This window comes from Channa argus, chromosome 22 (assembly GCF_033026475.1).
Source record: "Channa argus isolate prfri chromosome 22, Channa argus male v1.0, whole genome shotgun sequence".
Classification (NCBI taxonomy): domain Eukaryota; kingdom Metazoa; phylum Chordata; class Actinopteri; order Anabantiformes; family Channidae; genus Channa; species Channa argus.
In genome coordinates, this window is record NC_090218.1 from 6,860,826 (window position 1) to 6,877,870 (window position 17,045).

A 17,045-nucleotide genomic window follows, 5' to 3' on the forward strand; every position below is an offset into this window, starting at 1 on the left:
TCACACTTTGTTCACATGCTGATCTTTTATTTTCAGAGTACAAATGGCTCTGTACGGTACATAAAACAGTGACGTAGATAAAACACATTACTCTGCTTGTATTTCTTACTGCTTTTTATGTTTATTGCTTTCCGCTGTAATGAACTGACCTCTACTATGATTGTATCTGGCAGCCTTTTATCTCAGAGTTATCCTTCAACCAATCTTTTCATCTGTACGCACTGTACACTATATTAGTAGTAACTTCTTGCAATTTGCTGCGTAAGGACATTTTTCAGTGTTACCTTAACATGGTGTGAGTTAGTAAAGGAATAGTTCAACAGTGTGTCATGAAAATGTGGTGCAGGAGCAAGACATTATCTTAGTTCAGCTCAACCGCTGTTCCAGTCACTTTTTAGGCCCAAACAAAGGTTATCAGTCGGGCGCTTGCGTTCCCCGAAATGCCGACAGGATATTTCCAATTTAATTTAAAACTTCCCTTGTAGTTACACAAATAATCACCTAAAGTTCGCCACTTTGGTGTTTATAAATTACAGGTTCAGAAATATCAAGTCAATGCTTGCTCATTAAAAAACTGAGGGACAAACATTCTGCAAAAACTATAAAATGAAGACAGCAACTCAATAACAAAAAACATAGAATTAAGGTCCAACAAAAGGACCACAGTAATAAGTTAAATTATCTGATACAATTAATTCAATTTCAGCTCTCATATTCACACTCTCTATAAACACAACATCATTCAGAATAATCACATTATTTTAAACAATTGCATAAACACAGTGCACTTCACATTTATAGATAACAGATTAAGACGATGTATTGGAACGTGTACAAGGAAATGACCTTAGTTTTTTATTTTTCAACAAACGTACCTATTTTGTTTGTATCACATAAGGAAGTACTAACCTGATCAGACAATAATACTGAAGATAAACTGATAGCAGCGTAGGTTTATCTCAGTTTTTTTGGGGGGGTTTATTGTTATACAGGGTTGTTTATAATTAAAATGTTAAAAAGTATTCACACTATAAGAGAAAATGGGTTTAGCCATAGCCATAGTGTATAAATTGTATATTAGTTTTGATACACACCTTAAGAGAAAATATTATCTTTTTCCAAGGAAACTAATTGATGTCAATTTAAAATGAACAATAATGTAACATAACAACCCTCGGTTGCATGTGTGATTCCACCCCTTTGAATTCTCCCAAGTTTGAAACACCTATGGGAAAGTTGCCAGTTTGGTTTGTAGCATTTCCACGCACTGGCCTTAACCACAACAATATATTTGATTGTTGCTATAATTAAATTTTACCCATCCCCATCACTAGCTAGCCGGCAGGCTGCCTAACAATGCCTTAGTTTAACACGTACAGGAAATAATAATTACTCTTGTGCAATCTGGCAGACTGGAGAATAACTTGTGCTGATATGACTAAAAAGTATTAAAACCCATCCAATCTGAATTTAATACTTTATCTTTTAGTTCTAAAGGTGTAATTAAGACATTTCAAGGTGTTTTAAGGACCTGTGAGGACCAAGTTGCTGATAAATAAAGCCTAAAGATTTTACCTACAGACAAACTTTTAAGTTTTGTAAGATTTTAAGTATTCAGGGGCTTTAAAACCCAATACTGTGTCATGCCCTTGATCCATGTCTCTCTCTTTCTCCATCCGTCCTTACTCAGGGTTGGCCATGTGTAATGTTGGCCCACTGAGGGAAGGTGCCCATGTCAAACATGGCATATCCCCAGGTGTTGATGCCTAAATTAACAGTCAAAATCCCAATGATGTTCAGCATGAAGCCACATTTTACCTGGAAGAACAGAAAGCCCCATTCAGTATCAGCATCTTTCAAAAGAATCAGGGTTTCTGAACAACGGGGGAAGTCGTAAAAACTACATAATTAAATGTTAAAAAAAGCCTTAGACTTTGTTTGTTCATTCAGTGTAAGTCTAACTTTACTTATAAATAACTTAAACATATTGTTAATAACGTAACCACATATGTTTGAGTCTCACCATGTCGATGACTTTGAGGTTTCCAAAAGAGAAGGCGATGGCGTTGGGTGGTGTGGCCACAGGCAGCATGAATGCCAGAGAGGCAGAGATGGTGCAGGGCAGCATCACATACAGCGGGTGAAGCTCAATAGCTGTGGCCTAAAAAAATATAACCACACAACAAGGTTTAAAACACACAGGCGTTGCGCGTGTCAACATTTCAACATCACGCTTTTTTTGTCTTACCATTGAGGCCAAGATTGGGAGGAACAGTGTGGTGGTGGCTGTGTTGCTGGAGCACTCAGTGAATGTTGCCACCAGCAGACAGAGCAACAATGAGATGGCAAAGGCGGGAATTTGCTGCAGAGGTGCCAAGCTTTCTCCTAACCACTTGGACAAACCCGACTCCTGTAAACCAACACAAGAAACAGAAGATATTTTTCAAAAAGGAATCTTAATGTTGTCATAAGCAGTGTGGCATGTGCCTCTTATTGCCTGATTATGTACAGTAGGAATTTGTGCATTTGTCTGCTCCCCTTTCTCCTAAACACAGTCTGCCATCTAACTTCACCTTCTCCTTACTGGGTTTTTGTGCCAGCTACACAGAGATGTGGGCAAATTACTTCATGTATTAAACCATGCTTCTAAACAATTCTGTGTTGTGGTTGTTCTAGAATCAAAATGATCACAAGTGGGTTTTCTTGCTTTCCACAAGTCTGTATACATTTCTTATGGACAGTAACACAAATTTTGTCACAGTCTTGTTCTTTAATGAAACAATGAAGATGTGTCTAAAGAGTCGAGTGCCAGCTTTAATTTAAGGGCTTCTTTGAAAATATTGGTTCACCTGTGTAATTTAGGTAGCTCAGAAATATTTGGACAGCACCAATTCAACTATTTGGCACATTGTATGCAAGGTGAACACAGGAGCATGAAATAGCTGGAACACCACTGAAAACAATTGAGGTGGATGCAAGAAAGATTATAAACCCAATGAAGAGAAACTTGTGCAAATGGGCCTGTACATTGGCCTGACTATAGCTCCTCTTGACAAATAAATACACATATGTTATTATTGTAACTAGAATTTCCTAACGGATTAGTGAACAATTTCATCCAGCACAATGAGCATGAAGGCTTAAAAGGGAAAAACAATGCTCATGAGTTTCTACCTCACTACCGGCAGCCAGAGCAAAGCCTCCTCCCAGTAGCAGTATGATGTTCCAGGGCATTCGCTCGTGGACCACGTTCCAGCTGAGCAGAGTGGGGAGAACATTCACCTTCTTGCCTGTGAGGTGTGAAAGTGAATCGCCGTTATACTCTCTGGATAATAAGCACTCTTGGCTCAGATTAGTTCACAAACAATAATTATTGTTTAATATTAAGTTTTGTTGTTGTTGTTGTTGTTGTTGTTAAAATGTGATCGATGGCATTAAAACTAAAATTTCACCTGCTTCAGTGTTTCCATAGCCTCCAAATGTGGGCAGCTGGGAAGGGATGACGAAGAAGAGCATGGACATTAAGATAGCAACAGTTCCATCAGACACATACCTGAGGAACAGAAGACAATATGCATGATATGTCCTGTTTCTGTTTCAGGGTTGGCGCAAAATGTCACTGAATGGAAGAACAAATAAATATGCCTTTATTGATGTAATTCATCAGTAAATGAGACTATTCTCAATAAATGAGAATATTGATGTAAATCATCAATAAATAAACATGAAAAAATCAAAAGGACTGGAGGAAAGACAGAGCTGCTTGTGTTTGCATGTGTTATGGCACGGGGATGAGTCTCATGATCATTTTATTGTGCTATGCACTATGGAGAAGAAGCCAGTAAGAAGTCTGGATCCCAATAGTAGCTAATGCTAGATAATTAGCTGACAGAAAAATATGCTGCATTAAATTTGAACATTATTCTTTTTTCATCATCACAGTCTTTAGTTTTACCCACTATCAGTGGTTAAGCTGACAGAACATCAAGGACTTTGGTTTGATGTGTCTTGCTGAAATGCAATACTGTACTTAACTCATTTGATATTTTTAAGGACACAACTATGTAACTTAGATTTTTTTTTTCAAAGAAGTGCTAAAGTACTGTCAGTCACAAGAAAGTGTGACAGTGTATATTTAAAAAGAGAAAGAGAAAGACTTTTACTGCCAGAGCGATAGCGCCTGAATTAAAACACGAAGGTGGTAAAAGTGGAATCCAACATAGGAGACTTGTTCTTTTCATGATCATTCCCTAATTTTATGGGTTTAACTGGGTCTTTCATTATAACAATTATAACTTCTCATTACCCATATTCCATTGGTTTCTTAATCCTGAGAATTTATGAATTTAAATTTGTTTAAAAAGTTTTTAGACAACAATGCAGATCTATGACGCAGTGGAATAAGCTCTAAAGGCTACATAGGCGATACTTGTTGTTGACCAGGTCACTGTTGGGTTTTGGTTTTTTTAATGGCATTGTTTGACAGACGAATAGGAAAAAGAATATAAAACAAACATATAATGTAACAACAAAGAACATAGAAAACAAGAGACTCACTCCCCCCCCTTATTGAAGAGCAGTGTTGCCCAGCCATCTATGAAACCCGGCTCCCTGGTGAACCACAGGACCACCAGCAGGATGAAGATGGTGAGTACTGCCCCCTCAGCAAACCTCATGCTCCCCAGCTTTCTGTACTCCTCCTTCATCACCCCGTACGCCTCCTTATCTCTGTCGCTTTTCACACCACAGCCAAATGACTGCTTCAAGCTGAGGAGGAACGTACAAAGTGTAAATAAGCAGCAGATTGATCCAAACCACAAATCAAGGATGGTAAATGGTAAATAGTCGTTTATATAGCGCTTTTTTATCCAAAGCGCTTTACAGTGTAGCTTCCCATTCACCCTTTCACACACACATTCACACACCGATGGCGGTGGCTGCCATGCAAGGTGCTCACCTGACCCACCGGGAGCAACTTGGGGTTCAGTGTCTTGCCCAAGGACACTTCGACTTGTAGCCAGGAGCAGGGATTGAACCACTGACCCTGTGGTCCATGGTCAACTGCCTGAGCTACAGCCGCCATGGATGGATGAAGTTCAACTTTGATTCATTCATGTCACAAGTGCAAATCTAAACAATTTATACAATCTATACAAATCTACATATGAAGCAAAATTGTATTAAAAACTATGTGAAATATGAGTTAAGGCTACATCCAGCTGCCACTTAGCTTAGCAAAGCTTAGTGTTTGTGTGTGTGTGTGTGTGTGTGTGTGTTTGCGTGTTTGTGTGTGTGTGCTAAACTGAAGTCGCCTTACTTGAAGCCCAGGAACATGAACTGCAGCCAAATCCAGGAAAACATCAGCATGAGCACCATGTTGGGAAAAGCAAAGCCAAACCAGCTGGCAAAGTTGATCACATCACCATTGTCAGGGAATAACCTTCACATAAGAAACATAAAGAGACGTGGGGATGACAATGAGCATCAATATGACAATCGACTTTTACATATCTGTCATACACTTATTTATCAATGTCTTACTTGTCCATTTGACCCTTAAGGATGAGGTTAGGTGTTGTTCCAGTGAGTGTTGCTGTGCCTCCGATGCTGGCAGAGTAACACACACTCAGACTCATGCCTTTGGTCAGAAGGTCATATTTGGCCTCCATTGCTTTTCTCTTAAACTCCTGCAGTGTCTCTGGGGTCCACTCGTGTTCATCTAGAGCCCATCACATCCAGTAAGTTGAAGTTAACGCAATGATTACTATGTAGAAACTCACAAGTCTACAAGATATTTTTACTTACACACTTTGTCATCCATCTGAGCCTTGGTTTCTGTTGGAGGCTGTTTCTCGTTGATTATTTCATGCTTAGTTTGTCTGACCTCGAGCTCAAATGCATGGTTGTCTTCAGCTGCAGCCTCGAAATCTCGTTGATCTGCCTGGGCCTCGGTGGCTTTCAGCTGCTGTAGCACAGCTTGAGCGATGGGCAGCATCATGGCTGTGGTGGCTGTGTTGCTGATCCACATGGAGAGGAAGGACGAGACGATCATGAAGCCCATCATCAGCCTGCGTGACAGCAAGGTGCAAAACATAATACATAAATCCTCCTATATCATATTTTCCAATAATTTTCAGAAATTCTCTTTGAATTCATTCGGCATCTTGCATATTGTAACCAGCAAGCATGTGGGAACATGAACAAAGACGTAATTCACTCTAACCTGATCACTGAAACCCTTTGCGCTGAATTATTTGCATCTCTGCTGCTGCTTTGTGTGTTAACCGACCACCTTTTTTATACAGTAGATATTATCTATCTTTCAGTAATGTGAGAGGCAGGGATCGCTAATTGCAGACAACATGGCAGACTTTAACCTTTTCAAGAAGTAAATTTTTTTAAATGTTGTTTTGGAGGTTTCCTTAACTCTAACTAGCCACCTATATCTTTAGGACCATCTTCTGCTGCCGAGATCTGTTGGGCCTGTCGTTTCTGGTCACAACAATGTTTTTGCTATTGCTGCTGTAGTTTACACAAACGAGTGGTATCATAAGATTTTCTCACAGGGATGGACGAACACCAACAAGCAGCAAAACTCCCAGAGCAATGCGTTTATGAAGGTTCCAGTGCTCCACTGCGATGGCCACCAACAGGCCGCCGATGAACAGCATGTTGGAGTCTTTCAAATATTCCATACTGACCTGAAACAGATCACACAGACACAAACGTCAGTAGAACAATGAAGACTTGTGTACAATCTAAAACCAACAAAATGCTGTGATTTAATCAAAATAAAACACGGGAATCAGCAGATTTTTCCGTGTCTGTGAAGCTACAGTTTGTCCAATAAATGGTTAAGTAAACGTTTTCAGTAATTCCGCTGCATTTTTTTTTAACTGATTCATCTGGTGTTGGTCAGTCAGACTTAATCTGTAGAAATACTGTATATAATGTACAGTTAGCTTTTTGTACTTTGATTACTTTCATTTTATGCCACTCTGTACCTTTACTCCACTGCAGTTCACAAAATAATCCTTTGTGGATATGTTTTATCCACTTTTTCTCTTTTATAGCCCTTTAATCATTTCTTATCTTAACTGGTGACCCTTATAAGAGTGCCTGAACTCTATGAAACGAGCTGAGTATTTACAAAGGAGCTAAAGGTCCAGTAACTCAACCTCAAGCAGCAACAGCAGCAAAAATATTGCTTACAAGCTGATACAATCAATATTATTCTGCTGAGTAACTACATTTGCTTTTGATAACTTGAGTAAAGATTGTTGATGTTTCCTCGTTTTCTTTTGCTCTTTCTGGTTACTTCGGCAGAAAAGTGTAAATAAGATGTGTACCGGTCCAGCCTTCATGATGCCCATCATAGGAAAGAGTACAACGGGCAGCAGGGCCGTCACAGCCAGGGGCATACACTCTGTACACCAGTACAGAGCCATGAGGATGATGGCGTAACCACATCTTGCTTCCTGTAAACACATGCACACACATTCAGGTCAGACAGTGGTGGTGAAAGCAGTGTTCAGGCCAAATTCTCTAAATTAGATGTGACATCCACATTATAGCTGCATCATTTTGTCTTTTTATATCTGAGACATGCAAAGATACTTTGATGAAGATGAAGATCTTTGATATGACTTGATTTGACACAAACAGACACACACACACGCGCGTGTGGACACAGACACACAAAATAAAGTACATTTAGTGTTTTAACCTCCATGTAGTCTTATCTTAGGCTTCTCTTTAAAAGGCAGTAAGGCTTTACACATACAGATAACAGTTAGCCTTGATCATAAAACAATCCTTGTCTCAGGCATAACTCTATAGGTTCTCAGTAAAATTCCTTTTCACCAAGACTGTTTAATCCTGACAAATAAGATCTCATTCAAAACAGTGGATCATGTCCTTTTGATAGAACACCTCGTCAGGGCATTTTGACTTCACATGTTACAGCTACTGTCTAGAGTTTAAACGTTGCATGCACTTCACTGTAGAACTTGTTGAGGATGATTCAAATGTACTTTATCATCAGCAGTATATTGTTTATTGTCTTTGTCTCTCATCGATCACAAAGTAATATGAGTAATTTTTCACAAAGTTTGTGAGTTCGATTCTCCAGTTGTAGCGTCTAACACAATGCTTACAAGTTGACTGTGTTTATAGTGATCAAAAGAGGAATTTGTCCCCTGAGACACATCTTATCTACCTTTTGGATTAAGTGGTTTACACTGCAGACCTGATGAGTGATAAGTACTTTCAAAGACCTTAAAGAGTGAAAAGCACTCATGTGATGGTAGGTAATGTAAGGCACTCATGTGACTTCTCAGCCCACCTTTGTCACTTTGAAGGCTCTTTACAAACTGTGAAACTTTTATGGCTGCTAATATCTGCATGTCAAATATTCTACTGTTCTACTGTCTACGATAATCTAATTCTACTTTTCTCAAAGTGGGCATAGATGTGAAAATTACCCCTTCTTTGTGTTTTATTAAGGTCCATTTTATGATTTTGATCTAAAAGCCCAAATGCATAAACCCAAAACGCATAAACTCTGCCTCCCAGGAATTACATTATTTTCCTCAAGTGTTTTACAAGTAGTGCTGTGGTGGCAACGTATTGTAATAGCTGGGAAGTACAATATCATCCGATGTCACGGTGTTAACATTTCAGTATGATATTATTAAGTGCTGTAAGTGCCTAATAGTAACTGGGAAAATGGTTAATAATTCTGTTGCAAGATCAGATTTGGTGGCAGCATATTTGCAACCAGCCACAAAAGTAAACAACATTTCCCATCACAATATAAAACGCATCTAGATCAAATTACATTGTTGCTGTTGAATATAGACATACATTTTTTAAAGTTTGGATATAAAGTACTACTCAAATGTTCAAATCAAATTATTCATTTAAAGCCAGCTGGGCAGATTAATTGAACAGGTTAAAGTTTATCACATCCTCAGAACAAATATTTGTTCAGCTGAAATGTGAAACTACATGTGCACATCTGTTGCAAACTGAATTTGCAGTCAGACAGGTTTAATCTCAAATTTGTCTCAACTTTTGCAACAAAACTGATTTTTCTGTGCGCACCAAAAACAGAAAATATCAACTATGTTTGGTTTTCCAAACTTGTGCATCTGAAAGGGAAATTTGTGAAGATCTACTTTTAAGAAATGTGTTGTGTTTATTCATTGTTGTTCATTGAGGTAATTTGTTCCAACATGGCATTTAATCTTATTGCTCTTATTTTTTTATTTTATACAGAAAACCGAGGGGAAAGGTATTCCATCATAGAAGAACTGTAAGACTTATAGTAAGACGTATTATATTGTGTTTATTATTCACAATACAGAATGTATGAAGTGTAGAAGTGTACGCTTATTTTCTCTGGCTGACAGTCTACAATTCACAGGTATTGTGTTTAAATCAGTGAAAATTAAAAAAAAAACGGCAAAAATAAGTAGCTGGTAATGATCAAATTTAAGCAATTTTGCCTAAAAAAAATCACAATTGTAAGAAGTAAGAGAAGTAATATGGATAGCAACAGCCAATTTTGAGCAGGGTGGCGTTAACAAACTGTGCAAGTAAAGATGTTCTTGGACATGTAATGTAGAAGAAGAAGAAATGAGCACAGGGAGAAAAAACATTACGTTTGGTCCCACAACAGTTGTTACCTGCTCTGGAAATACGTAATGATGTTTCTTTAATTGATACAGACAAAATAAAACATCCGGAGAAATTACCTACCAACACACACACGATCTCACACACTCACCTGTGTCGGGCTGATGAGCGGCAGAGGAAGGAGTGCCAGAGGAGTGACGACAATGATGATGTAGTTTCTGTGGTACCACAGCCACTTCAGCCAGTCACTCAACATTGTCCTGGTAAAAACAAAAATAACAAGCAACCCTGAGGAGAAAAGTTATCTAGAGGTCTCCCAGGTGAGACAAGCACCAGCTGACCAAAGAAAAGAAAAACAGAGGAGCAGAAAGCAAAAGTGAAGTTACACACAAAGGTCGGTGAGATGGGAAGCAGATGCAGGAGTGAAGCAGAAGAAAAGCAGAGTTGTGTGCCTCACAGAGCCACTGAGAAAGAGGACTGATATGAACTGCAATTTAAGTTTTACATGGCAGCATATCAAACATTAACTCGGTACCAAAGAGATCACAATCTTTAACAGAGGCAGAGAAGCAGATGAAGCTTTTGGAAAAGAGACAAAGGAAACCGTAAATGCACAGATGGGGGAGGGTCTGTGTGCGTTTACCATCCGAAGGTGTGCGCCTCTGTCAGGTTTAACCAAAGGTCAGGGGCTGAAAGGCAGGGATAGGTACATGAAGTCCACAGACCCCTCCTACATTAGGGCTCATTCATTTTGTTTTATCCCTAGTTTTAACACTATTTGTATTAAATGTCTTTGTTTTGTGTTTCTTATTCATTTCTTTTGTGTCATTTTGCATCTTTATTTTAAATCATTTCATGCTTCATTTGTTTGTGGTTTATTTAAAACTTATGTCAATTATGTCAATGTAATTAAAAAGTATACTGCATTGGTCGATTGAATGATACTATTTATTTTTCTTTGTGTCCTAATTACAGAAAATAGCCTTTAGCATGTAGCACACCTTGGACAACTCTCTGATAATGAGCTTCTAATGGTTAAAACAATTTTTTCATTAATAATTGTTTTTATTAAATTGCTTAAATATCAGTGAGTGAACAAAAAAGGAGCAACATGGGAAAAAGAAGCATTTTTTGTTATTGCAATTTTACTAAACATCCCTGCAGTATTTTATGATAACACATGGAATCACTGACAATCATCTGTTGTTTTAACTATAACCTACATATTCCCTTCATGCACTATGTGTGATAAGAGATAAGATAAGATGTGCAAAATCACAACTTAGTTTACCTAGTTTTACTGTTCCTCAAACTGTTTTACCAAATGCTGTGCAAAGCCTGCCACCCTGATTCTACAAACATGCAATTATAAACCTGTATCCTCCCTTTTCCCCATCAATCCACTGGCACACCTGTACAATCTAAGCAGCTCTGCCATTAATTCTACTTTTATAAGGGTATCATTTTTCAATTTTTAAGTTGAAACTGTCAGAAATGTAATAATTGTAATAAAGTGTATTGTAAGGAGAGGTGACGAATGACGTGGCTAAAACGTAATAAAAAGGCCAGTAAGTGCATACGATAATGAATAACAAACATTTTATTCATTTGGCTCTTAATTCATGTATATGAATATTCTTCTAAATGTATTGAATGTTAACAGTTTGTGTTGCTTTCTATGATATTACATATATATGTTTAGTAACACTGAAGACAAAAATAACAGATATTTATTAATCAGAAAATTGTTCTACTGCTGACATTTTGAATCATATTCCTCCTCCCTGCAGCCCCTCTTTCCAAATCTCACCACCTCCACAGCTTATGCACAGCTAGCCAACAAAAATGCAAACATAACACCAAACTCCACTTTTTGTGTAGTGTTTGCTTCCAAACACAGTGTTATGTACCATGTACAAATATGGTTTATTGGACTGTGTGCAAAGTCTGCTCTGTATAAATTTGACATTTGATTTTGGATTTGTACATCACCACAATGAAACTGAAATAAAACAATCAATATGTGCTTAAAGTGTAGACTTATATTTTTGATAGACTCACTTTAATCGAGAAACAAACAAACAAGAAACAAAACCTTCGGTCCGTTCCTCTGCTCTGATGGTTGGACTGATCCAACCATCAGTTATTGACCTTGAAGCTGGTGTTACATAAAATTGTTTGTGTTAACAGTGTAATATATACTTAATAGTGCAGTGGTTCATTAGTTCATTGTAAAACTGCTGAAATGACAAAAGTTAACATAACATCTCTGACACATGGGGTAGTTGAGTATCTGAAGCTGTGTTTCAACATCTTGTAAAAAGGGGCAATGAAGCACTTTATGAGTGGGTGAAGACTTTTTTTATCGCTGAATTAAAGAATTGAGCTGTGATCTGTGTTAGTGCAGATTTTATGACTATCTTTGTTAGAATGTTCTGTCTGTACTGAGAAGCTCAAAGGTTTGATCGACATCGCGATCTGAAAATCCAGCCCCTTTTTCGTTATCAGCAGGACAGCTGACTCATTCATTGTCTGGAAAAACCTGTGCAACTTTGAATTGGTATATCACACTGTATCACACTAAGTACATTACTCAAGAAGTACTCGCACTCCATTTGAGTATTTCTATATATATACATTTTATTCCTTCACTTTTCAGAAGAAAAATGATGCTTTTGAAGATGGGTTATGCTAAACAATATAAACTAATGCATTTTGGTGTGTTGCCATAAATTAAACCAACTGTCAGCACATAAAGTTATTTAAATCAGCTGTACTTTTACCAGCTGCAATTTATTCACTCTCTAGGTAACTGATCTTTGGTCCTTATTTTCTTTGCCATATTTTCAAATTTCTACATAGTACAGTACAGCAAACCAACCTAAAGATTGTGTTAACAACCTTGTTCTTATGGGTCCTTGAGGTTTGTTAGATTCACACGAATGTAAACAATACATTTTAATCATACATGACTTCATTTTGTAATGTTTTTTCCTCTTTACACAACAGTAGAAGTGTTTCTTTGGAGTTACATTTCTTTTCTGCTCCTGCTTTAAGATGGTGGAGCAACATATGCTGAGAGACGATTTTCAAACAAATAAATTAATTTATCAACTTGTCCTTATTCCAAGTCTTAGTGTCAATGTAGCAGAACATGTGATAATAAGACTGGTTATAACTTTCTTGCTGACAGCACATCAGTAAAATGTAATGAATTTTTTTTGTTGTTGTTGTTGCATTTCCTCTAAACTTTGCAATAATGTTTTTTATTTAACGATGAAACTTTGCTCTTTGGTAAGAACCAGCTTGTTAGCATATTCCCCACACTCCAGTTTGTTTCCAGGTGCTTTTATCAGTTTAATTAATCTCTGTGTTCCTGTAAAATGCCCGAACTATTACTCCTCTGTACTTCCTAGTCTTTGTTTTTCTTTTTACTGTATCGATATTAAAGCACCAGCACTCACCTCTTAACATATTTTATTGGTAGCTGATTCATGCAAGTGAATTATGCTGTAAATTTTAATCAGAATCATAAAGTGTTGTCTAAAATCTTAGGTAAGAGCTCCACGAGACATGCTGATATAATAATATTGTAATAATTAAATCAACACCAATTTTATAGCTTTTACACATTTACACATCATTAGGATACTACGCAGTCAATTCAACAACTGTCTAATACCTTAGTAACAACTCGGATGATGTCTTACTAAATTGCAAAATCTCAATAAAAATAATACAAACAATAAAGGTTCCAGCTTTATAGCGGGTTTATACTCACTAAAGTTAAGTTTTAAGATTTCTGTAAACTGGTTTACAGCATGAAGTTAGTTAAATATATCTTTATTTACCATGCTGATGCATGCTAAACTCAAATCCGGATCATAAAAAACATGTCTCTCTACGGTGGAATCTACCATTTACTCAAGAGCTGTACTTGAGTACAAACTTACTTATTTTCTGTGTGTGTGTGTGTGTGTGTGTGTGTGTGTGTGTATCCTCCCTTCTCTATAGGTCAAGTACAGTATGTAAATAAATTGCTATAATAGATTAAATAACTAACCATAAGCATATACAAGTAGAGGTTAACTATTAGAATGGCAATTATTTTAACAATTGTTAGTAATTTTTAACGCAAAATATTTAGCCTCCATGTTTTAGAATTACAAATGTTCAAATTTGTCTCTTACTTTTAACTACAATTAATATGAATTAGTTTGAGAGTTGGACTATTGGTTGGACAACATGTAATGCAAATATGTCCCTTTGAACTGAGTGTTTTCAGATTTTTTACAACCTAAACAATAAATCAATTGAGAAAATAATCAGCAGCTACAGTGCCTATAATAAGTGGACGCCTTCCTTTTAAACCAAATTAATCAAGCATGATTTATAGTTGATTATATTATAGGACAACAAATTTATGCCTTAATGCCTTATACTTCATGGTTTGGCCTGGTTTATCCAACAGTACTAAAGAAACAAACACGGTTCAACTTGAGTGCAGAGGAAAATACAAGTACTCCTTAACACATTTCATTTTGTTTCTATTAAAGAAATATCTTTTAATGTTTAACAGAACTCTACAGGCCAGAAGAGCAATAAGGATGTAATAACATCACTTTAATCCACATACATGCTCAAGCTTTGCACCTGCTGGAGATGTTCTAATAAAAATAATAAACCTGTTTGAAATATATATTTTGCTCACTGACATTTCTAACGTTCCACAATGTTGTGTATCTGAGTATATATTTGATTTAAAGTTACGTTTTACACTGGTAATCAATAGAGGAAAAAGCTCTGGTTACATAATGTTGGAGCTTATATGTGTAATGTTGGCAAATGTCCAACAGTGGAGAGGGAAAAAGTCCCTTTAAATAAATTAACGGAAGAAACCTCCAGCAGAACCAGGCTCAGGGTGTGCGGCCATCTGCCTTGACCGTTTGGGGTGAATGGAAAGTGAAGAGAGAAAAGAAAAGAGCAACAAAAGCAACAACAAAACATCGGGCAGGTTGGTAGGACCAGTAGCTGCACACTGGAAGACATACAGCTCCAAAGCCGGGGACACCTGCAAAAAAGAAATGCGGCACTAAGATCTAATTGAACAAGTATAGAGACGAGCCCATTATCTGATGCCAATAGAAGATCGTTGGTGACTTTTACCAATGCTGTTTTTGTACTATGATGAACTCTAAATCCTGACTGAAAGACTTCATACAAATTATTGCATCAGTCCTGCTGCCTTCACATGCTGAAAAGATGAACTTTCATACAGCACAAAGCATCTGTGGACTGAATCATACATCCATCCATTTTCTGTAACTGCTGATCCAGTTCAGGGTTGCAGGATGTGGAGCCTATCTCAGCAATCATTGGCTGAGAGGTGGGGTACACCCTGGACACGTCACCAGTCTATCTCGGGGCCAACGCAGAGAGACATACACAGACAGACAACAATTCACACCTACAGGCAATTTAGAATCACCAATTAACCTAACATGCATGTCCTTGGACTGTGGGAGGAAACCCAAGCAAGCACAGGAAGAACGCGCAAACTCCACACAGTAAAAAGCTGCAGGTGGCCAGTGGATTTGAACAGTGGACCTGCTCACTGTGCTCCTTCATGTTATAATCATCTTCATTAAAATCATTTTAATAATAATATTTTTAGGTTACATGACAAGACAAAAAAATTACTGTGTATTCTCTTCCTATCGTGATGACAGTATTCTAAATTGCTGAAGTGTTGCCAAGTTAGTTTTTTAGCCAGGGCTCATTAGGCCCTTATCTGCATCCTAAACACATGATGATGTTTGTTTTGCAGTTACTGTTGCAGCGGATGTATGTGTTGGTAAAAAGCAGCATAAATAAATACATCTTAAACCTTTTTATCCTAAATGGTACTTTTAGCAGATTGCGTATTATGTTCCACATATGAGTGAATCATGTCATCATCATCTCATCATGTCAATGACTTTGAGGTTTTCAAAGGAGAGAGTGACAGCATTGGGTGGTGTGGCCATAGGCAGCATGAAAGACGGAGAGGAAGTGATGGTGCACGGCAGCATCAGATATAGCGGGTGAACCTTTATAGTTGTGGTCTAAAAAGCATGAAGAAGATTTATGTGTCACAGTTTCTGACGCCTTTCCCTTCGAAAAAAATCTGGCAGACATCATTTAAATTCTCTTGTCAGAAGGATGAGCCTGTCATAAAATATTTTTGTAGTAAATGTATTTAGAGCATCTTTCTATAGAGATAGGTTTTAGAACATATTTATAGTAAAATAAATTGGAAAAAAGTTACACAATGTATTTTTATTTGTGACATTTTTGTGTTTAGTGTAGCATTGAGGCCAGTGGGACTGTAAATGCTGCCACCAGCAGACAAAACAGGAAGGAGATGGCAAAGCTGGGAATTTTCTCCAGTGGGGCCAAGTGTTCTCCCAACCATTTGGACAGACCGGACTCCTGAAGAAAAACAAATAAGGAAATGTTGATCTTTAATTATAATACTGGTATTAGCTCTGTGTTGACAGGTCCACTAATTTGGTTCAGAATAAAATATCCGAAGAACTATGACAGGTTGACATAAAACTGAGTTAACCACCCCCTCTGCCAGATTTTGGACTTTGACTGACCTTGTTTGGTTTTGTCTGAGTTTATTTCTGTTCACTGACACGGTCATTAAAAGTTATTTTCCACATATACTTAACTGCCATTTATATTGATGTTGTATTTTGCTCTCCTGTTATCTCCTAACATTTTCAACGTTTGCCATGGCTTCTGTTTATTTTGTAGATAAGTAAAAGTTAATGAAGAAGAAATTCTGTTGTCAATCAGGGATATTTAAAGTCTGCCCCCTAATGGTTACGTTTTTAAACCCTCCATAAAGAAAACTACACCAGGGAGCGCAACGCTGTCCACTCAAACATATTGAAAAAAACAAGTACTGTGATATGACCGAGTAATCAACTGGCAAGGTTTCTTAAATGTACACTACTCACAAAAAGTTAGGGATGTTGGACATCTGTGTGAAATTCATGGAAAGGTTCATGCAACAGTGATATTATATCATGAAAGTATAGACCATTTAAGTAGAAACATGAAGTGCTGAGTTCTTCATCTCAAACAATTTATTGAAACAAAAACTAACAACAGTGTTGGGTGTACCACAAAAGAAAAAAAGTCAACTATTGCTAACTTTTTGTGTATATTATTGAGTATATTCCTCTATAACTGCAATGGCTACCCCAGATGGCCATGTCTTGTAATTGTTTTTGTTCTCAATCAGAGATAAAGAGGAAAAACTATTTTTCTGAAATCATGTTCATTCTGTGCACTCTTGGTTGCTAACCTATTGCCCCAGGTAGCCACAAAGGCAGAGATAGCAAAAGATTCCCCAC

The 17,045-nt window shown here is 37.4% G+C and overlaps 1 protein-coding gene across 1 annotated transcript; it reads right to left on the minus strand.

The window, feature by feature from the left end:
- Positions 1–6: 6 nt before the first annotated feature.
- On the minus strand, positions 7–10,129 carry LOC137107883 (solute carrier family 13 member 2-like). The gene is made up of 12 exons (XM_067491993.1): positions 9,791–10,129; positions 7,350–7,478; positions 6,565–6,701; positions 5,806–6,068; positions 5,542–5,719; positions 5,318–5,440; positions 4,558–4,767; positions 3,453–3,553; positions 3,175–3,290; positions 2,249–2,410; positions 2,024–2,161; positions 7–1,818 (listed from the first exon to the last, which is right to left on the minus strand). The coding sequence occupies exons 1-12, from the start codon at positions 9,893–9,895 to the stop codon at positions 1,687–1,689; spliced, it is 1,794 nt and encodes a 597-aa protein (XP_067348094.1). The 5' UTR covers positions 9,896–10,129; the 3' UTR covers positions 7–1,686.
- Between the last annotated feature and the right edge of the window lie 6,916 nt (positions 10,130–17,045).